General features: G+C 38.8%; 1 protein-coding gene across 17 annotated transcripts in view; it reads left to right on the plus strand.

The window, feature by feature from the left end:
- IWS1 (interacts with SUPT6H, CTD assembly factor 1) overlaps positions 1-23,063 on the plus strand; it is a 59,701-nt gene that overhangs the window by 16,911 nt on the left and 19,727 nt on the right. For 9 of the 17 annotated variants that reach the window (XR_011428666.1, XR_002801451.2, XR_011428665.1 and 6 more), the window contains exons 3-5: positions 16,399-17,548; positions 18,578-18,773; positions 19,335-19,392. Coding sequence is in view for 12 of the 17 variants with exons in the window: in XM_070242315.1 (XP_070098416.1) it covers positions 16,399-17,548; positions 18,578-18,773; positions 19,335-19,392 (1,404 nt within the window). In the remaining 5 variants the exon portion in view is untranslated. The remainder of the gene's footprint in view (positions 1-16,398; positions 17,549-18,577; positions 18,774-19,334; positions 19,393-23,063) is intronic. The other 8 variants (XR_011428668.1, XR_011428667.1, XM_070242318.1 and 5 more) reach the window with 1 other exon arrangement.

The following is a 23,063-nucleotide window of genomic DNA, read 5'->3' on the forward strand; positions in this document are numbered from 1 at the left end:
TCAGTCTTTTCTGATCCTTTGTGTTTGTGTAGTAGCAGTTGTAACGTCTTCTCCTTCATTTGTAGTTTTACTTATTTGAGTCCTCTCTTTTCTCGGTAAGTCTAGCTAAAGGTTTGTCTGTTTTGTTTATCTTTTCCAAATATCAGCTCTTAGTTTTATTGACCTTTCTGTTGTCTTTTTAGTCTCTCTTTCATTTATTTCTGCTCTGATCTTTGTTTCCTTCCTTCTTCTAACTTTGGGTTTGGTTTGTTCCTCTTTTTCTAGTTCCTTGAGGTGTAAAGTTAGGTTGTTAATTTGAGGTCTTTCTTTTTTCTCAGCGTAGGTGTTTAAACTTCCATCTTAGAACTGCTTTTGCTTCATCCCATCATATTTGATATATTGTGTTTCCATTTTCGTTTGTCTCAAGATATTTTTGAATTCTTTGACCTATTGGTTGTTCAGTAGCATGTTATTTAATTTCCACATATTTGGGAATTTTCCAGTTTTCTTGTAATTGATTTCTAGTTTCATACCAAGTGGTTGGAAAAGATGACTTGTATGATTTCAGTTTTCTTAAATTTGTTAAGACTTGTTTTGTGGCCTAACTTAGGACCTATCCTGGAAAATGTTCCATGTGCACTTGAGAAGAATGTATATTCTGCTGTTGGATGGAATGTTCGGTAAATGTCTGTTAAGTCCATCAGGTTTAACATGTAGTTTAAGTCCAGTATTTTCTTAGTAATTTTCTGTCTGGATGATTTATCCATTGTTGAAAGTGGGGTATTGAAGTACCTTACTGTTACTGTACTGCTGTCTTATTTCTCCCTTCAAGTCTGTTAATATTTGCTTTACGTATTTAGGTGCTCCGACATTGGCTGCATATTCGATATTTACAAATGTTATATTCTCTTGTTGGATTAACCCCTTTATCAATACAAAATGACCTTCGTATCTTCTTTGAGCTTTTGGCTTAAAGTCTGTTTTGTCTGATAAAAACATAGCTACCCCTGCCTTCATTTGGTTTCCATTTGCATGAAATATGTTTTTCCATCCCTTTACTTTCAGTCTGTGTGTGTCTGTCCTTCTGAAGTGAGCCTCTTATAGGCATCATATGTTTGGGTCTTTTTTTTTTTTATCCATTCAGCCACCCTCTGTCTTTTGATTGGAGAATTTAGTGCATTTACATTTAAAGTCAATGTTGATAGGTATGGCCTTCTTATTGCCATTTTGTTCATTGTTTTCTGGCTGTTTTGTAATTCCTTTTCTCCTTTCTTCTCTTGCTCTCTTCCTTTGTGATTTGATGCTGTTCTGTAGTGTTATGCTTAGATTCCTTTTTTTTTAGTCTCTCGTGTATCTATTATAGGTTTTTGCTTTGTGGATTACCTTGAGGCTTACATCAAATATAATAGCCCATTTTAAGATGGTAAGTTAAAATGAATACTAAAGTTCTACATTTTTACTCTTCCCCCCTCAACATTTTATAATTTTCTTGGTACACTATCCATCTTTTTATCTTGTGTATCTGTTAACAAATTATTGTAGTGTAGTTATTTTTAATACTTTGTGCATTTTAATTTCTTAATAATATTTTTGCTGTGTATTTTAAGTGGTTGCTCTAGGGTTTATCACATATAGCTTATCAGAATCAGGTTCAAATTTACAATAGTGTAATTCCAATGATATGTAGAAATGTTACTCATACTCTGTTCTTTTTTCCTTTTTACAATATTATTGTTATACGTATTGTATGTTAATGCTACACATCCAACAATACATTATTATAGTTATTGCTTTACTATCTTAAGTCATTTCCTTAACCATCTTTTATCCCACCCACTTCCTTTGTACTGTCATTGGCAAATATACATATCTTACATTTCTATATATTAAAGACCAATACATTGTATACATTTTACTTTATACAACTGCTATTTAAATTAGTTAAAGTAAGAAAGGAGAAAATATGCATTTATGTTTTCTTTATGATTGCGTTATCTTTACTAGTGTGCATTGTTTCTTTGTTTAGATTCTAGTTACCATCTGAAGTCACTTGGTTTCAACCTGAAGAATTTCTTGCAGTGTTTCTTGTATGGTGGGTCTGGTAGACAAATTCTCTCCTTTGATGTGAACATCGTGCTTTCTTCTTTAATCATGGTTTCCTTCACTTCTGTGAACATTTTTACAAAGGCTACTTTGAAGTTTTTTTCTGATAAATCTGACATCTGGTTGCTCTCACAGGCAGTTTCTGTGGCCTTCTTTTCTGCTAATGTATGGGACATAGTTGTTTCTTTGCATGCCTCTTAATTTTTTGTTGGAAACTGGAGGCTCTAATTATTGTACCCAACTCAGGGTGCTGGTCCCCCCCCCACGGCAGGGGCTTTTTTTGTTATTTGCTTATTTGTTTAGTGGTTAGCTGGATTATTTTAGTGAAGTCTGTTTCCTAACCTACAATTTTAAATCTCTGGTAACTGCCTCTTAGGGATGTGCAGTTTGGGGCATGCCCACAGACACCTGGGATGACAGTAGTATTAGTAGGGCTCTTTTTTCTTTCCCTAACCACAGTCAGCTGTTAAATTCCACTGATTGCTCTATTATTTTCAACAGTGCCCTACAGCAAAAATTGCTCCACGAGCTAATCCAATGAAATTGGGGCTCCTTTGGAGGTGTAAGTTTCCAAGGTCTGTGTTTGATTTGTTCTGACCCCAGGATGACTTCTCCCAGCTGTCTTATTCCCTAGTCCTCTCCTGCAAACTAGCTAGTGTCGTTTTTCCTGCATCTTGACTCTCTTCCCAAGTGCCTCCAACCACAACTTGCAGTATTCTTGAAAGTGTCTTAGCCTCAACTTCCCCAAGCTTGGTAACAAATGAAGCCAGTTTCTTTGATGAGCAATTAGCAGGCAGTAAGCCAGGTAGCTTCTTTTTTCCCATGCAAAATCTTTGAGCCAAGGCTCTAGAGCTGGTGGTGGAGGGCGATGGCAGGTTTCTCTCTGAGTGACACCCCCGCTGCAGAAGCTGAGCTCTCATTGGGGAGTGGACATTGGCTAGCAGCCTGAGGTGCTCTTAGCTTGCCCCTCTTGGCATGGAACCCCTGTCTCACAAGTTGGGGCAAGGGCAGGGTCCCAGTATTCTCAGTGTGCTGGGCCCAGGATAGAGCCTTCATTCTGTGATTGAGGGCTGAACAGAAGATGGCAGCCCCCACTCTAAATCACAATCTCCTGGAACTTAGCCTCAGCAAGTTGGATGCAAGATGAGAAACGGTGATGTCCTGCTCTTCCTGGGTAGCACACGTTCTACCTGGGAGCTGGAGGAGAGGGAACCCTGTGTTCTTGGTTGCAGTAGCCTGAGGTGGAGTCTCCTCCTTGCCTAGCTGTGAGGTTGGAAGGGGAGTGGTCTTGGTTCAGATACCAGTTGACTCTTGCCTGTCTTACCAGATTTTTCTGGATCTTCTTGGATAAATGCTGCTTCATATGCTCTTTGCCTTTAGGACCATTTCCAGACTCTTTAAGTGGTTGTTTTTAAATACTGTCAACTAATTTCACTGGAGAGTGAGTCAGCAGAGGTTTGTATGCTTTCATACCAGAAGTCCTCATTTGGCTTCATTTTCATTTCTTTTACTAATTGAACCTCTCTGTATATCCCAATTCAAATTCTAGAAGGACTCAGTATACTTTACTTGTATGTTACCATAATCTCTATTGGGCCCTTTGAGTTCTTTCATCTCATTAAGTCACTTACCTGTGTGTGGATGGGTCCTGTCTGTGGCCACCCCTGCATAGAGAGCGGCGGCCTGGTGCTGCTTTCCTAAACAAAGAATTCTGAGTAAGCCAGCTGTTGTCTTTTGGGGGCAGGCCTGTATATTGCAGGACATTTAGGTCTTGGTTCTCAAACATTAAATGACATGCTAGTGGCATATCCTCTGCAGTCATTGACAACCAAAAGTGGCACCTCACATTCACAAATGTCCCTTTAGGTGAGGAGCCAGAACCACCCTTAGGTTGAGAACACGGAAATGGACAAGCAAGGCATGGAAAGCATGAGAAAGGAAACAATACTCAACAATATGAAAAATGAGTGACTAAAATGTAACTGGCACATTAATAAGGATGGCATTGCAGCCATTCACATTATTTTAAAAGAATATTTAGTGATGTGGGGAAATTCAGCATGTTGCTTGAAAGATATAGGCTATTAAATTATTGTGATTCTAGATCCTAGTTTACTTTTTTAAAGTAAATTCACACAGAGAAGAGATTGGAAGGAGATGGTTTAGAATTCTGGCTTATATAGCATCTTCAGCAAAGAATGATTTTTTTGGAGAAATGACAGGACAAAGAAAAGCAATTTTAGGCTTTCTAGGATGGCAAACCGGGAAGGTAGAGAGATGGGAAGAAACCAATGTAGTAAGGTTTTTGTGCAATTCTTCTGGTGGCATCTCTGAGCTGTTAACCTGCCTCCAGTAAAAGGAGAGTTTATATCCTGCTGTTAGGCAGGAAAAAAGGGGGAGTTAGAGCGTCTCTCACATTTGCTGCTGCTTAATTGCTTTCAGCTCAAAATTTTATGTCAAGGGGCGTATTTTAGGGTGACAGAATCTAGCTTCCCTTAATTACCTTACAATTATCCTCTATAGTGTGTAGGGCAGATTTTTTTTTTGGAAATTTTTTTTATTGAGTTCATAGTAGTTTACATCATTGTGAAATTTCAATTGTACATTATTTCTTGACTGTCACCACATAAGTGCTCCCCTTCACCCCCTGTGCTCACTCCCTACCCTCTTCCCCTGGTAACCACTGAACTGTTTTCTTTGTCCGTGGGTCTGTTCATGTTCCACCTATGAATGAAATCATCTCGTGTTTGTTTTTCTCAGTTTGGCTTATTTCGCTAAGCATAATGCCCTCCAAGTCTTTCATTGTTGTTGCAAATGGGATGATTTTGTCTTTTTTTTCCCGCTGAGTAGTATTCCACTCTCTATATATATACCACATCTTCTTTATCCAATCATCAGTCAATGGGCGCTCGGATAGTTTCCATGTCTTGGCTATTGTGAATAGTGCTGCTATGAACATGGGGGTGCATATGTTACTTTGGATTGTTGACTTCAAGTTGTTTGGGTAGATACCCAGTAGTGGGATAGCTAGGTTGTATGGTAGTTCTATTTTTAGTTTTTTGAGGAATCTCCATATTGTTTTCCATAGTGGCTGCACCAGTTTTCATTCCCCCCAGCAGTGTATGAGGGTTCCCTTCTCTCCACACCCTCTCCAGCATTTGTTATTTTTAGTCTTAGTGATGATAGCCATTTTAACAGGCGTAAGGTAATATCTTAGTGTAGTTTTGATTTGCATTTCCTTGATGATTAGTGATGTTGAGCATCTTTTCATGTGTTTATTGGCCATCTGTATATCTTCTTTGGAAAAATGCCTGTTCATCTCCTCTGCCCATTTTTTGATTGGGCTGTTTTTTTTTTTTTTTTTATTGTTCAGCTGCGTGAGCTCCTTATATATTATGGCTATTAGCCCCTTGTCAGATATATGATTTGCAAATATTTTCTCCCAATTGGTGAGTTGTCTCTTTGTTTTGATTCTAGTTTCTTTTGCCTTGCATAAGCTCTTTAGTCTGATGAACTCCCACTTGTTTATTTTTTCTTTTGTTTCCCTTGTCTGAGAAGACATGGTATTTGAAAAGATCCTTTTTAGTTTGATGTTGAAGAGCGTACTACCTATATTATCTTCCAGGAGTTTTGTGGTTTCAGGACTTATCTTCAAGTCTTTGATCCATTTTGAGTTTGTTTTTGTGTATGGCATGAGATAATGGTCTCCCTTCATTCTTTTGCATGTGGCCGTCCAGTTCTCCCAGCACCATTTATTGAAGAGACTATCTTTTCTCCATTGTATGTTCTTGGCACCTTTGTCAAAGATTAGCTGTCCATAGACGTGAAGTTTTATTTCTGGGCTTTCAGTTCTATTCCATTGATCTGTGTGCCTGTTTTTGTACCGGTACCATGCCGTTTTCATCACTATGGGTTTGTAGTACATTTTGAAGTCAGGGATTTTGATGCCTTCGGCTTTGTCCTTTTTTCTCAGGATTGTGTTAGCAATTCGGGGTCTTTGGTTGCCCCATCTATTTCCGTGAAGAATGTCATTGGGATTCTGATTAGGGTTGCATTGAATCTGTAGGTTGCTTTGGGTAGTATGGACATTTTAACTATGTTTATTCTTCCAACCCATGTGCATGGAATCTGTTTCCATCTCTATGTCATCATCTGTTTCTTTCAGTAATGTCTTAGAGTTTTCATTGTAGAAGTCCTTCACCTCCTTGATTAAATTTACTCGTAGGTACTTTATTCTTTTAGTTGCAATTGTAAATGGAATTGTATTCTAGAGTTCTCTTTCTGTAAGTTCATTATTGGAGTCTAGAAAAGCAATTGATTTTTTTAAGTTGATTTTGTACCCTGCAAGTTTACTGTAGTTGTTAACTATTTGTTAGTTTTCCAATGGATTCTTTGGGGTTTTCTATATATAAGATCATGTCATCTGCAACAGCGAGAGTTTCACTTCTTCCCTCTCTATTTGGATTCCTTTTATTCCTTTTTCTTGCCTGATTGCTCTGGCCAGGACCTCCAGTACTATGTTAAATAAGAGTGGTGATAGAGGGCATCCTTGTCTTGTTCCTCTTCTCAGAGGGATGGCTTTCAGTTTTTCCCCATTGAATGTGACGTTGGCTGTGGGTTTGTTATATATGGTCTTTATTATGCTGAGGTAATTCTATCCCCATTTTGTTAAGAGTTTTTATCCTAAGTGGCTGTTGGATCTTGTCAGATGCTTTCTCTGCATCTTTTGAGATGATCATGTGGTTTTTATTCCTCAGTTTGTTGATGTGGTGTATCATGTTTATTTGCGGATGTTGAACCATCCCTGTGTCCCTGGTATAAATCCCACTTGATCATGATGTATGATCCTTTTGATGCATTGCTGAATTCAGGTTGCCAAAATTTTGTTGAAGATTTTTGCATCTATGTTCATTAGCAATATTGGCCTGTAGTTTTCCTTCTTTGTGTTGTCCTTGTCAGGTTTTGATATCAGAGTGATGTTGGCCTCATAGAATGTGTTAGGAGGTGTTCCACCTTCCCTAATTTTTTGGAATAGCTTGAGAAGGATAGGTATTAAATCCTCTCTGAAAGTTTGGTAGAATTCCCCAGGGAGGCCGTCTGGTCCTGGGGTTTTATTCTTCGGTTGTTTTTGATTTCTCTTTGAATCTCTTTCCTTGTGATTGGTCTATTCAGATTGTCTGTTTCTTATTGATTCAGCTTGGCGAGGTTGTAAGAGTCTAAGAATTTATCCATTTCCTCTACATTATCCATTTTGTTGGCATATAGTTTTTCGTAGTATTATCTCGTAATCGGTTATATTTCTGTGGTGTCTGTTATTTCTCCTCTTTCATTTCTAATTTTGTTTATCTGAGCTTTTTCTCTTTTTTTCTTTGTAAGTCTGGCTATGGATTTGTCAATTTTATTTATCTTGTCAAAGAACCAGCTCTTTGTTTCATTGATCCTTTCTACTGCCTTTTTTGTTTCAAGAGCATTTATTTCTGCTCTGATTTTTATTATTTCTCTCCTGCTGACTTTGGGCTTTGTTTGTTCTTTTTCTAATTCAGTTAGGTGTAATTTGAGATTGCTTATTTGGGATTTTTCTTGTTTGTTAAGGTGTGCCTGTATTGCAGTGAATTTCCCTCTTAATACGGCTTTTGCTGCATCTCATATGAGATGGTATGGTATGTTATTTTCATTTGTCTCTAGATAATTTTTGATTTCTCCTTTAGTTTCTTCAATGATCCATTGCTTGTTCAGTAGCACGTTCTTTAGTCTCCACATCTTTGTCCCTTTCTCAACTTTTTTCTTGTAATTAATTTCTAGCTTTATAGCATTGTGATTGGAAAAGATGCTTGTTATTATTTCAGTTTTCTTAAATTTATTGAGTCTTGCCTTGTTTCCCAACATATGGTCTGTCCTTGAGAATGTTCCATGGGCATTTTAGAAGAACGTGTATTCTGCTGTTTTTGGATGGAGTGTTCTGTATATGTCTATTAAGTCCAACTGGTTTAGCTTTTCTTTAATTCCACTGTTTCCTTATTGGTTTTCTGTCTGGATGATCTATCCATTGATGTGAGTGGAGTTTACCCCACTACTATTGCGATGTTATTAATGTCTCTTTTAGATTTGTTAATACTTGCTTTATGAACTTTCATGCTCTTATGTTGGGTGCATAGATATTTATAAGTGTTATTTCCTTTTGATGAAGTGTCCCTTTGATCATTGTATACTGCCCCTCTTTGTCTCTCTTTATGTGTCTTATCTAGAAGTTTACTTTGTCTGATATAAGTATTGCAACATTTTCTTTTGTTTGCCATTAGCTTGGAGTATCCTCTTCCATCCCTTTACTCTGAGCCTGTGTTTGTCCTTGGACCTAGATGTGTTTCCTGGAGGCAGTGTATTGTTGGGTCTTGTTCATTAATTCATCTTGCCACTCTTGACTTTTTATTGGAGAATTCCATCCATTTATGTTTAGAGTGATTATTGACATATGAGGGTTTAATACTGTCATTTTATCACTCGTTTTCTGGTTCTGCATTTCCTTTGTTTCTCATCCTGTGTGTTTTGGTCTACCCATTGAATTATGTAGTTTTTTATGATGTGTTTCTTTGTCTTCTCCTTATTTATTGTTTGTGTCTCTGTTCTGCTTTTTTGTTTAGTGGTTCCCCTGAGGTTTGTATTCAGAATCTCATGTGTAAGATACGCGTTTTCTGACGGCCTCTTATTTCCATAGTCTAAATGGCTTCAGTCCCCTTCCTCGTCCCCTCCTAAGTTGTTTTTCTCACATCTTATTTCATCTTGTGTTGTGAGTTTGTGGTTCAAATGACAAGATTATCTTTGTTTTTGGTGTTTTACTTCCCTTTAGCTTAATGCTATACTTGAGTATTTGCTATCCTATTCTGATTCTGTCTCCCTGTTTATCTTGTTACTCTGTGTTTTGTGACACCTTTCTCCCCCTTTTTCTTCCCCTGGTATAAGGACCGCCTTGAGGATTTCTTGTGTGTGTGGGGTCTCGTGGCTACAAAGTCCCTTAGCTTTTGTTTGTCTGGGAAAGTTTTTATTTCTCCCTCATATCTGAAGAATATTTTTGCTGGATAGAATATTTTTGACTGAAGATTTTTGTCTTCTAAAGATTTGAATATGTCATTCCATTCTCTCCTAGCTTGTAAGGTTTCTGCAGAGAAATCCACTGAAAACCTGATAGGTGTTTCTTTGTAGGTTATTTTCTTCTGCCTTGCTACCCTTAGTATTTTCTTTGTCATTCAGTTTTCCCAGTTTCACTACTAGATGCCTTGCAGTAGGTCTTTTTACATTGACGTATTTAGGAGATCTGGCAGCCTCTTCCACATGGATTTCCTTCCCTAGATTTGGGAAGTTCTCTGCTATTATTTCTTTGAACAAGCTTTCTGCTCCATTCTCCTTGGTAATACCTGTAATTGTTATGTTGCATTTCCTACTTGAGTTGGATGTTTCTCAGAGACCTTCTTTCTTTCTTTTTAGTCTTAGTTCTCTCTCCTCCTCTGTCTGAAGCATTTCAACATGTCTGTTTTCGATTATGCTGATACAGTCCTCTCTGATGTCCACTTGAATATTCAGGGAATCCATATTTTGTTTTATCTCTTCCAATGTATCTTTCATCTCTAACATTTCTGATTGATTCTTCTTGATAGTTTCAATCTCTTTTGTGAAGTAGCTCCTGAGCTTGTTGAATTGTTTCTCTGTTCTCTTTGAACTCGTTGAGTTTTTTTGATGATAGCTATTTTGAATCCATTGTCATTTAGATTACATATTTCTGTGTCCTCAGGACTGAATTCTGGGTGCTTGTCATTTTCTCTCTGGTCTGGAGATTTGGTGTAGTGTCTGATAGTGCTAGAGGAGGTGGGTTGGCTCTTATACATTGTGATATTATTTGGTTGCAGTTTTCCCCTATCACCACTGAATGAGGGTCAAGAGCCGCCTATTCTGAGCCCTCTGCCTTCAGCCGAGATCCCAGGCGGAGAAATGGGCCTGGGGCAGGTCGGGGGAGGGCACTTTCTCCTGCGTGCCCTCCAGGCTTTCTCGCTCTGCTCTCACATTCTGGTCTCCTGGGGTGTTGGCTTGATGAGGTCACACCATTAGAGGGCTTCCCTCTAGGCTGCAGGGGCCCTAGGGAGTCCTTGTTCCTGCAAAGAAGCGACCCCTCACCCATTCCTTCCCTCATGGAGCCTCCTGCAGTTGCAGTTCACAGTCTTTAGGGGAGGGAGCGAAGTTCTCTCTTACCCCGTTCCAACTCTTCCAAGGGGAGCTCCAGCCTCTCTGCCCTCCGTCATATGGCTGCATGTGTGTGTGTCTGACATTTTTGTGTTGTGTTAGGATGTCCTCTCTTGGAGTATGGTTGCCCCTTTTTGTTGTATGTTGGAGGGATGAGAGTCCTAGGCAAGTTCACTCTGCTGTGATGCTGATGTCACTCTCAGATATTATTTCTTAGGGGGGCTAGTCCAGAGTTAATCTTTATGAAGTTGAGGCTACACTAGTTTAAGGCAAAAGAGACTTATCATATGAAATAAAGTTTATTTCTTTTATTTTTTCCTTTTTTTTTTGGAAGATTAGCCCTGAGCTAGCATCTTCTGCCAGTCCTCCTCTTTTTGTTGAGGAAGACTGGCTCTGAGCTTACATCTGTGCTCATCTTCCTCTACTTTCTGTGTAGGACACCTGCCACAGCATGGCTGGACAGGCGCTGCGTAGGTCCGTGCCTGGGATCCAGACCAGTGAACCCCAGGCTGCCGAAGCGGAATGTGCAGACTTAACCGTTGTGCCACTAGGCTGGGCCCTGAAATAAAATGTAAAAGTAGTGTTCTTGAGCTTAGGCTTGGTCTTTAAAAGAAATCCATATATAAGCAATTGCAGTAATAACTTGATTACATATTTAAATTATTTGTTTTTAGGGTACTGACATCTTTTTGACTAGGTTCCTAAGCAGGATGTAAACATCAGTGGGATTTTCATCAAGTATAGTTGTTCTCTGTAGAGCACTTGGGAACTCAGACTCTTCATACACCTTTTGTGGTAGGACAGATAAGGAAAGGGGAAAAGATTTTAAAAATCTTTTTGAATAGTCATCACTGAAAACATGATTTTTTAGTAAAGCAGTTTGAGCACAAATGTGACCTAGTTATATAACTAGTTGGAATTCTAATCTTTGTTGTTTTTACTTGAATATTCTCTTGAACAGCATGAGATTTGTTATGTGGGTTGTAGTCAGCTGGTTTCTGTTCCATGGAAACTATATTGAAGGATATATGTATTTAAAATCCAGAACCTGTAGATTTCATCTGCATAGAAAAGTAGAGTGTTCCCCTCCTGAGGGTCTCACAGAAAAAAATAGTGTACGGGACTGTTGAGGAAGAGGTTGTTTGGAAATGGAGCCTAACCTCTCATTGTTATTCTGACTGTGGGCAAAGTGTAGTGGGCCTAACCATCCGTCTGCTGTTGAGGTTGATGTCGGCCCCATTAGCTCCAGTGTCACTTTGAATTGAGTAAAGATGGCAGTCTCCTGTCGTTTGGCTCTTTCCACAGAGAGCTTGTACTAATATAATGAAAGCATTCCCAGGGGGAGTACTTCAAAGTAGCTAGAGAATTCTTTTTGGCCATTCTTTCCTTGTTTGCCCTATTTCTCACCAGTTCTTTGGATTCCATCTGTGCTTTCCTTTCTTTGTGTTAGGCTTCTGCCTTTGTCTTTAAGTCCACCAAATTGTCTTTAAATCTACCAAATTCAAGAGAAAAATATTATTTTGCATTGGTTCCTTTCTCTTAAGCAGTTGTCTTATGGAATTTCTGTTTCGTTTTGGTGAATTTATTTTGAGTGTCTTCTGTATACTGAAGGTAAAAGATAACATTTTTAAAAACTGGTCTCTGATGAAGAGAAAATGGGTAAACAGTCACCTTTCAGTGAGGTGGAGGTACAAGATGCTATGGGGGTATGTAGGAAGGAATGATTGACCAGCTCACCCTTCACAGATGACATATTTGAGCCACGTCTTGAAGGGGGAGTGCTTCATAATTAATAATTAACAAGATACTTCATTATGAATGGTTGATAACGTTTGTTGAGTGCTCACAGGCACTGTGCTAACTACTTTACATGCATTTGATCCTCAGACTAGCCCTCTAAGGTATAGATACTCTTCCTAACTCCATCAGATTGAGGACATTGATGCTTTGAGAAGTTAAGAAGATTCCTCTTAGATTACACAGTAGAAAGTGGCCGAGCTACGGTTTGGGTCCCATATCTTTCTGACACTGATGTCCATGTTCTTATGTTGCAAAAAGTCCATTCTAGCTAGAGGGAAGAAGTTCAGGAATGGGGTATTTTTGTCCAGTTTTGAGGTATGAAAAGGACATGGTGGGGGAAGGATATTCTAGGCAGAGGGAACAACATTTATAAAGGCATGGAGGTGACATAATGAAGTCAGTGGTTCCATTTGTCTGCAGGAGAATTTTAACCTGCAGCCTAGAGTCCCTTGGATTAGATATCAAAATGTAGAATGTAGATTCTTTGACCCCTTCCCTAGACTTACTGGATTAACATGTGGAGGTGAGAAGCACAAAAATCAGTATGTTTTTTCACTCTTGGTGGAAGAATTCACCAAATGATTCTTACGCATACTGGTTTGGAAACTGCTGGTGCTGTGCATAGGGTTGATGTTGGTGAGAGGACAGAAATGAGTCTGGAGAGGTGGGCAGCAGTTTGCCTCATTATTGTAAACTCTTAAGCTTTGTGTAGAATTTTCTTTTGCCAGTAATCATCAGAAGTGCTTTTGTTTTTGACTGAGTCTACGATCAGTGAGCTTTTGACAGACAAAGGTCACTCTGGTACGTAGCTTCATTTTATCGTGTGTGTGCCTCCTGTGAATTGGGCTCTCAAAGTCACAGCCTTGCTGCACTCCATGAGCTGCACTGCATTCACAGTGTTGTGTAGGTTAATGCCTGGGCTTCTCAGATTCCTTTATTTCCTAATTAAGATATGTACTTGACAGACTCCGAGATGAGGATGTCAAATATATCTTCTGGAACTAAGGTGCAGGTTTTTGAAAATGCTCCTATAGATATTTCCTCGTGGAATTTACTATGTGTGTTTTACCAATTTATAATGGTAGGTAAGTGTGCAAGTTCAACAGCTTGGAGTTTGACTCTTCTAATGGATAGGGAAGAAACAAGTGTCCTGAGTTGTTTGATTTTTTTGTGAGGATTTCTATTTGACATTCGTGTACTACTTTGAAATTTACAAATTGACTTTTGCCTTCTGGTAGTTTTATTTACTTTGTAATTTTAAAATGTTAATTATCTCTGTGCATGTATATTGTGGCCCTGGCCCATAAGGAGTGGGATTCCTATTTGTATGCAGAGATGAACTACCATGATGGTTCAGTATGGGTAACTAGTAGTTACAAGGTGAACAATTGTAAGCAGAGGGTGTGAGGCATTGTGGAGCTAGGAGGCTCAGAGTGCTCAATTTCTCTGACAGTTACAGTGAGGAAATTTTTTACATTATTAAGAAAATGACATTTAAATGGCAGTTCCTACTGGTGATTTGTTGTACTCATATCTGAATTTAAGAAAATGTGTTTTGTTTTTTTTTAAGTTTGCAACTTAAATTAATTGCTGAAATCAGTCTAAAAATTCCTCAAAAACTGATGGGAACTCCTAACTTTACGATGGTTATTGTATGTAATGTCCTTATAATGGTGGTCTGAATGCATACACCACGTGTCAGGAAACGCAGGGCAGAGTGTAGCAGATAAGTTTTGGGATGACTGCCCAGTTCACGGAATCTCTTCTTTCTTTGGGAGTGGCTCCCAGTGCTGTGCCCCTGCTCTGGCTGTAACCTGTTGAGTCGCCGAGTTACAACATCTGGTATTTTGGCCAGCTAGATCCGTCTCTCCTGGGAACTTAAAATTTAGATCCTAGACACTTAAGTTTAGCATGGTTAAAGCTGAGTCTTGTTATGACAGTGCTCTAGTGAAAAGGTCCTTGAGTTCCCTTTTCTAAGCTCTCTGAGCTGCCTTGGTGCCTACCCTTCCTGAGTCTTTCTTTGGTCATTCATCCCACTTTGATGCTCAGAAGATTGTTCTTTTTTCTGGAGCTAGCCAGAGGTGGTTTCTGTTGTTGCAGCTAAAATAAATTGTCACATATGAACATGCTCTTCGTTATGTCATGGTATGTTGTGGAAAGCATTCCAAAAGCCGGTTACAATTTTCTCTGTTGCCTCCTGCTTTAGTTGTCTCTGCTGGTACTTGTGTGTCATCGTGTGTCCTGTTCTCCTCCCCCCTGCCCCCACCCCCAATAGTCTAGTTAACTTCTTAACTCAGTCATCACAAACTAATGGCAAATACCTTTGTTTATATACCTTTTATGGCTCAGTCTCATAAAGATCACTTCCTGTAGGCTTTCAAAACATCATGCCTACCTTCATAATAGTCCTTATTGCACTATGTTGTTGTTTTGGTTGGCTCATTAGACAACAGCTTGTTAAGGTGAGGCACTGAGATGTGTTCAGCTTTGATTCCTAGCACCTTGCACATAGTAGACATTAAAGAGATGCTTGTTGAATTAATTATTCCTCACTTTAAATTATTCCCACTTAACTCCTTTATTGTTCATTCAACGAATTCTTTATTGTGAGTCTGTGTGATGTACCAGGCACCTTTCTGTGCTCTGAAGATACCTGAATGAAGACAACAGATCAAAAAATGCATGCCTTCTTAGGGCTTAGATTCATTTACATTCTTTTAAAATATAAAAATTAAAGTATTGAGTATGGTTCAAAGTAAACCTTTAGCAGTATATGGAGTATTGTACTGTATTGCAAGATTCTCTGTTATTTCTCTTGTCCTAATATCACATTTAGTAGATAAATGCTGGTTTCAGTGGCATAATAAGATGTATAACTGACAAGGAATCCAGTGTCTGCTGAGTTCCCAGTGAGAATGTAGGAAAAATGCCTGTGGGAAATTTGAAAAGTTTATGATTTTAGAAAGTTTCCTGAGCATGTTATATTTGAATGAATATGTATAACAATTACTGTTTCTCTGGAACTCGGTGCTATCAAGATGGTAATAAAATATGGAGGAAAACAACTCCTCAGACTTTTGCTTTGTAAGTTTATTTTATAATTTTTTGACGCTGTAGACACAGCATACTTAATCTTCTTTAAATGAGCCTGAGACAAGTTAACTTATGAGTTTGGTGAAACATTTTCATGCCATATATCTTGTCACTGAATTCTCTTAATCACTTAATTATTTTCATAACATGATGGTGGGCATGTAGATTATTAAAGACTCTTTGCTCCTTGAAAATTATCTGTGGTAAGTTCAGATATGTCTGTCATATATTCCGAGGAGAAATATTTGGCTCAGTAAATTTTTAAGGGGGAAAACTCAGACACAGAAATACTTTCACTTTTTAAACCAGAATATTAATCACCATGTTATTGAAAGTTCAGATGCCAGGTGGGGAAAAACTCCCCAGATCCTACTTATTAGTATTTTGGTATGTTTAATTTTGTATGTTTTCCTCTGCATTTTTAGAAACATAGCTATAACGCGCACAGATCAAGTTTGTCCTCTAGAGCATGTGCTTTCAGATTCCTTCATGTAGCGTCACGTGTTAGTGTGGTTAATTAGTCGTGTTTTCCCTGAAACTGAGACTTCTGTACCACAGTTACTGTACGTATCACCAAGACTGCTCCAAGCCTCAGTTTTCTTAGGAAATGCACTGTTGTGAGGAGGAAATGCACCACCCAACAGGAGAGAGCTTAGCATGATATTTGCCTCTTATTAGGTCCTTAGTAATATTAACTGCTCTCCTGGTTTGTTTAGATTTGCTTGAAAGAATGTGCCCTATAAATAATATGGTTCTTTACGTAAAGTTTTGTAGTTCTTTCCCTTAAAATAATTTTAACCTTTAAAACCCAAGAGTGCTCCTTTTAAAAGAATTTGGGTACATGTTTATTTATATTTCTTTGAAAAATAGATCTAGTAGCTAGAATGATTTTGAGAATGTTAGGCTTTTTTTTTAATTTAGCTCTTCAGAGTATGTCTCCTTTCTAGTAATCTGGGGGTGTACTTCACAGATTTGGTGAAGACTGGTTATCTTTCTCAGTTTTGGGATTCAGACCATGTTAGCCATTTCGTAAATAGACGACCCTCTTTAAAGTGGGATGTTTCTGTATAGGTATAGGACAAGAGTTCTATGTTTAAGTTTGCATAGTTACATTTTAAAATGTTGACGATTTTTAACATTTCACCACCAAAATCTTTTTGCACTTTCCTAATCTTTTCTCCCTTGATTTTTCAGAATGAACCTAGTGATCGAGAAGATGGCCTCAACAAAAGACATCATGTGACAGACTCTGAGAATGATGACCCCTCAAATCTTAATGCTAGTGACTCTGAAAGTGAGGAGCTTCAAAGACAAAAAGACAGTGACTCTGAATCTGAAGAGCATGCAGAGCCTCCTGCAAGTGATTCTGAAAATGAGGATGTCACTCACCAAGGGAGTGACTCTGAGAGTGAGGAAACCAGGAAATTACCTGTTAGTGACTCTGAAAATGAGGAACTTCTTAATGGGCATGCAAGTGACTCCGAAAATGAAGGTGTTAGAAAGCATCCTGCCAGTGATTCCGAGATTGAGGAGCTCCCAAAAAGTCCTGCCAGTGACTCTGAAACAGAGGATGCTCTAAAACCTCAAGTCAGTGACTCTGAGAGTGAAGAACCCGCAAGGCACCGAGCCAGTGACTCCGAAAATGAGGAGCTTCCCAAACCGCAAATTAGTGACTCGGAAAGTGAGGAGCTTCCTAAACCTCGGGTCAGTGACTCTGAAAGTGAGGAGCCTCAGAGGACTCAAGCCAGTGACTCTGAAAATGAGGAGCTTCCCAAACCGCGTGTGAGTGACTCAGAAAGTGAGGGCCCACCAAGACACCAAGCTAGTGACTCTGAAAATGACGAGCTTCCCAAACCCCGTGTCAGTGACTCAGAAAGTGAGGACCCCCCAAGGCACCAAGCCAGCGACTCAGAAAATGACGAGCTTCCCAAACCCCGAATTAGTGATTCAGAAAGTGAGGACCCCCCAAGGAACCAGGCTAGTGATTCTGAAAACGAGGAGCTCCCTAAACCCCGAGTCAGTGACTCTGAGAGTGAGGAGCCTCAGAAGGGGCCTGCCAGTGATTCGGAACCTGAGGATGCCGCCACACGCAAACAGAAGCCAGAGTCGGAAGATGATAGCGATGGGGAGAATAAGGGAGAGGACGCAGAAATGCAAAATGACTCCTTTCATTCAGATAGCCATATAGACAGGAAAAGTTTTCACAGTTCTGACAGCGAGGAGGAAGAACCCAAAAGGCCAAAAATGGACAGTGATGAAGATGAAGAAAAAGAGGGGGAGGAAGAGAAAGTAGCGAAGCGAAAAGCTGCTGTGCTTTCTGATAGTGAAGATGAAGAGAAAGCAAGTAAGGAAGTATTTGGGGCTGTGTATAGGTAGCTTTACTTACTGTCTAAGCTTACAACTATGAAGTATTGTTTCTTTTTCTGGACTGTTGTATCTGTACTCTCTCATTCAACTTGATGTTCTAAAATATTACTGGTTTGCCCTGGTTTTCAAAAGCTAATCTTAGTATTAAATTTACTTTGAGTTGTTCCAGCAGCATTTGTTAAGTTCTGACTTCCTCAAAATGATAAACTTGACTGAGTTTCAATGGGAATATGAAACAGTGTGTTTTTGGTTTTTTTAACTAGAAAGGGTAATGTTTCAAAGAAATATGTTTCCATGAAAACGCAGTCGTATCCAGAGTTAGCTGTGAGTCTTTGACAGCTAATGCACTAGATCCCATCCAGACAGTGACTGAGCTCCCACAGGTACCTCTCTCCATCTGTTAAACATGACTGAGTACCCAAATTCAAGGAAGTTATCAAGGGGCTCTACTTAGAGACTTCATGCCTCTGCAGAGTATTCCAGTCTTTACTACTTGATTACCTTTTTTATGAAACTTATCTTTTTTGGAAAAGACATATTCCCTTATAACCTGACGGTTGTTATACAAGGAAAGAGCACCACACATCTGTCGGTTTACTAAGGGAGATGAGAAATTCCAACCTGACCATGGACAGTCAGGGAGCCATGGGGATCCCACAAAACAATGTCCAGGCCTTTTTAGTTCTGCTTAATACTAGGCAGCATAGAAGGGATCCTAGTCCTGCACATCAGTCTCATCTTATTTTCTCACTTCCTCAAAGGGAAAGCTAGCTGTTGATGCCTGCTTTTCTGTTGATTTCATTCTTTGTCTTTTGGCCACTTTTTGTAAACAACAACAAATAATTATAAGATGACTCTGAATGAATCTTTTAGTTAATTTTTTATCCTAAACTGTGTGTCAGGAGACCTTTGATTGTTGCCGTGTGCTGCCATTTTAGAGTACCTGTTGTACTTAGCAGTACGATGACCATGATGGGATAAGATTGACGGTAATTTTCTTTTTCAGCAGCAGCGAAGAAGAGTCGTGTTGTCTCTGATGCAGATGACTCTGACAGTGATGTTATATCAGACAAATCAGGCAAAAGAGAGAAGACTGTAGCATCTGACAGTGAAGAAGAAGCAGGGAAAGAAGAATTATCTGATAAGAAAAATGAAGAGAAGGATCTGTTTGGGAGTGATAGTGAGTCAGGGAATGAAGAAGAGTAAGTGACAGTATAACATGAGTTTTCAAGATTTCCTAGAAAGTGGTAGAGAGGGGTTTGTCTTTTAAGTTTTAGATTTATATTAAGATTTCATGTTGAAGTGTAATACAGTATATCCTGCCCGATTGCACAGCTTAGAGGGATTCAGGATTTTGGTCCCTGAACTGTTGCTGTACACTACAACACAGGTGAATCTCAAAAATACTATCTTAAGTGAAGGAAGGAAAGAGGACGTATTGTCTGATCCCATGTATGTGAAGTTCAAGAACAGGCAAAGCTAATCTGGTGATGGAAATCAGAGTGCTGATTAGGTGTAGAATGTTGATGTCGGGGGCTGACCAGAAACGGCCACAGGGAAACTTTCTGGGGAGAGAGAGTTGTTCTGTATCTTGATTAGGGTAGTGTTACATGAATGTGTACTTTTGTCAAAACCCATTGAAGTGGACTCTTGAGATCTGTACATTTTTACTATAAGTAAATTGTATACTGTTAGAAAAATATTTTATGGTCCCTCTGCAAATAAAAAGAAAGCAGATGAAATTTTTTTATATTATCTTCCAGAAATCTTATTGCAGACATATTTGGAGAATCTGGTGATGAAGAGGAAGAAGAATTTACAGTAAGTATTAAGATGGAAATATTTCCTCTTTTTTCGGGAGGATTAGTCCTACGCTAACATCCGCTGCCAGTCCTCCTCTTTTTGCTGAGGAAGATTGACCCTGAGTTCACATCCATGCCCATCTTGCTCTGCTTTATATGTGGGACACCTGCCATAGCATGGCTTCGTAAGGGGTGCATAGGTCCATGCCCAGGATCCGAACCAGTGAACCCTGGGCTGCTGAAGTGGAGCTTGGAAACTTAAGCACTATGCCATTGGGCCGGCCCTGGAAATATTTCCTCTTTGACTATGCTTTTCTTTGTTTTTATGGCAGTGGTTCTCTAATAGGTGATTCTAATAAGTAGAAGTAAGCAACTGTGATGTAGTCAGTAGAAAAATCGAGAACAAAGGGATTCAGAAAGTGAAATAAAAGGGTCTACGCAGGCATAAAAGGAAAATAACAGGCAAAATTGAAGTAAGGGAAGGAGGAAATGCATTAAGGGAGAACGAAAGGCACTTTCTAATGCTAAAGAGAAAGAGTGACACTAGTTTTGGGACTTCTGATTCTAGCAATGGCAGGCTAGATAATTTGGACCAGTCTTCTGCTAAGGACAACTAGAAAAGCTAGACAAAATGTTTAACAATCTGCTCATCAGCAGAGGAGCAAGATAGCAAAGAATTACTAAGCCAAAAACCATCAAAAGAGAAACCTAAAGAGGTAAGCTCAGCATTTAGAACTGCTTTTTCTGCGATGTTTGCCTGTTCAGGCTGAGAGGCTGATTATATTATTGACGGCCTGAAGGCTCAAGAGACAAAACTTAGAGGTCAGGGCCTGTTAAGGTTAGGAGACCCTGAAAACCCCATGCTCTGGCTTGGGGCTCTTAGATTACGGGTGAGCTGGAAGTAAAGGAGCTTTTGCTCAGATTTTAGGCCAGCTTTGAGTCATCTAGCAACATAAAGAACCTTAGTCTCAGAAATTTGAGTAGTGACTTAATTTGACAGTAACCTACTTAATCCATTGGCTAGTGCTCTCAGGGACACAGCATATGCAAACAAAAATCCTTTCAGGACAAAGGTAACATACTCAGAGAACTCACATTATTTCTGTAGTTTTTCAAATGCACAGTATGGTACACAATCATAGAACATTAAGAGGAAACAAGCTTAATAACAAACAGTAGAAATAGACCTAGGGGCTCTAGATAACAGGAATTTTAGATATTGCCTTACAAATATGTATATATATTCAGGGAGATAAAAGATTAAAAATTTTGTTAGAGCAAACAATTTTTAAAAAGGGCAGATTTGGAAGAGAACCAAGTAGAAATTGTGGAACTGTAAAAATGTAATAACTGAAATTAAGAACTCTGTGGATGAGTTTAACAGCAGATATATTTGAACAGAAAATGAGTGAACTGGAATATAGGTTAGAAGGAACTATTTAGAATGAAGCATTGAGATATATTAGTATGGAAAATGTAAAAGAATAAAACATAAAGTATACGTGAGAAGGTTTAACATGGTGAATTGGAACCCCACAAAGAGAGGGAGAAAGTGTATATAGCAGAAGCAATATTTAAAGAAATGATACATAAAGCCATAGATTCTAGAAGTTCTACAGATTACAAGCAGGATAAATAGAAAAAATCTACACCTAAATACATCCTAGTAAAATTGCAAGAAAACAAAACGCAGAAGTCTTACAGGCAGCCAGAGGGGAAAAGATTCCATTCAGAGAGGTAACGATTAGATTAACAGCTGACTTCTCAACAAAAACAGTAGAATCCAATAACTGCAAACTCAGAAGTCTGTTATATTCAGCAAAAATACTTTTCAGGAATGAAGATTCCCTCCTTATGTCATCTTATCAATATACCAACTGAAGCAAATACTAAGGGCAGAAAGAAAATCTTAGGTGGGAGATCAAGGATGCAGGAAGGAAAAAAGAGCAACAAAAGTATGTGAATAAGTCTAAATGAGTATTGACCATGCAAAACAAAGTCACGTCTGATGTGGTTTAAAATACATAGAAAATTAAAATGTGTGACAGCGCTAACAAATTGGGGGTATACATGGAGTTGAAGTTGTCATAGGCCTTTGCCAAAGTCTGTAAAAGTACCGTTAATACCTAACTTAATTTTTGGTTGTTTATGTCTTCTAAGCTTGTTACTCTTCAAGATTGTCTTGGCTTTTCTTGGTTTTTTGCATTTCAATATAAATTTTAGATCAAGCTTTTGCAAAAAGTACAAAGTATAGACGATATTTTCTGAATGCAATCCAATGAAATGAAAATTAATAAAATTAGCAAACAAAACATCCTTGCCCCCCAGAAATTTAAAACTTCCTTGTTAAATAGTTCTTGAGTTAAAAAACAAATCAGTACTTTTATTCCTAAAGGAAGAGAGAACTAAAGTGGATGAATTTAGAGTCTAATTCAAGATGGTAGAAAAATAACAAAGTAAACCCTAGGCAAACAGAGAGGAAGAGTTTGTTCAACAAGTATTTGAGAGCTGTGATGCCAGGGGTTGTGTGGACGTGGCCCTCATGGAGCTTACACTCAGTTAAGCAGCATTTGACAGGAACGAGATAGGCTTCTCTAATTTGGAGAGTTAACATCTACTTGGTTATAGGTTCAGTTCAGTCAGAAAAACAGCATGCTAGGTGAACCACTGGAACACCTTTCTAAATATGGCATAAAAGAAGCTATAAAGAAAAGACAGGCCATTTCCTTTTTTTTTTTCTTAAAGAGTGGTTTTTTTTTTTAAGATTTTAATTTTCCTTTTTTCTCCCCAAAGCCCCCCAGTACATAGTTGTGCATTTTTAGTTGTGGGTCCTTCTAGTTGTGGCATGCGGGACGCCTTCCCACCATGGGCCGACGTGCAGTGCCATGTCCACACCCAGGACTCGAACTGGCAAAACCCCGGGCCGCCAAAGCTGAGTGTGGGAACTTAACCACTTGGCCATGGGGCCGGCCCCTGACCATTTTTGTTACATAAAAATGAAAGATTATGCCTGGAAAACCTTACTATAACCAAAATCAAACTGTGCAAATGCGAGGATTATGTAGTTCCTATCACTTTCAGAGGGCTAATTTCCCTAATTTTTAAAGAGGTTTTCCATACCAATGAGACAGAGATTCAGCAGAAAAATGGGCATAGCATAGTGAGAGTTTACAGAGAAATAATTACAGGTAGCTTTTAAACATGAAAAAATGCCCAGCCTTCCTCATAATAAATGAATGCAAAAAGAGCGATAGAGATGTCTTTTTGTTTTTCAGTCCAGAGATTAGCAAATATCAACGTTTGACAACCTGCTATAGTAGTGAGGAGATGGGGAACAGATGCACCTCACACTTTGCTGGAAGGAGAGTTAATTGGTACAACCTCTATTGAAGACAGTGTGGCAAATATTTCTCAAAATTTCAAATATACATTGTGTCAGTAGGGAAATGTATTAAAAAATAGGAGTTGCAATCATGGTAAATAGTCTAAAGCCTTAAAAAGAACGAGGATACTTGATACCACATGAGTTGGTCTCCAGATTCTGTTGTTACATGTGGAAAGTGCAGAACAGTATTCTGTACCCAGTGTGTATAGTGTGCTGTCATTTGTATAATAAAGGAGAGTAGGAAGTATACATGTGTGGAAGTGCTTATATAAATGTAGGCTATTTCTGGGAGGAGACACAAGAAA

The sequence above is a fragment of the Equus caballus genome, chromosome 18, assembly GCF_041296265.1.
Source record: "Equus caballus isolate H_3958 breed thoroughbred chromosome 18, TB-T2T, whole genome shotgun sequence".
Taxonomy (NCBI): Eukaryota; Metazoa; Chordata; class Mammalia; order Perissodactyla; family Equidae; genus Equus; species Equus caballus.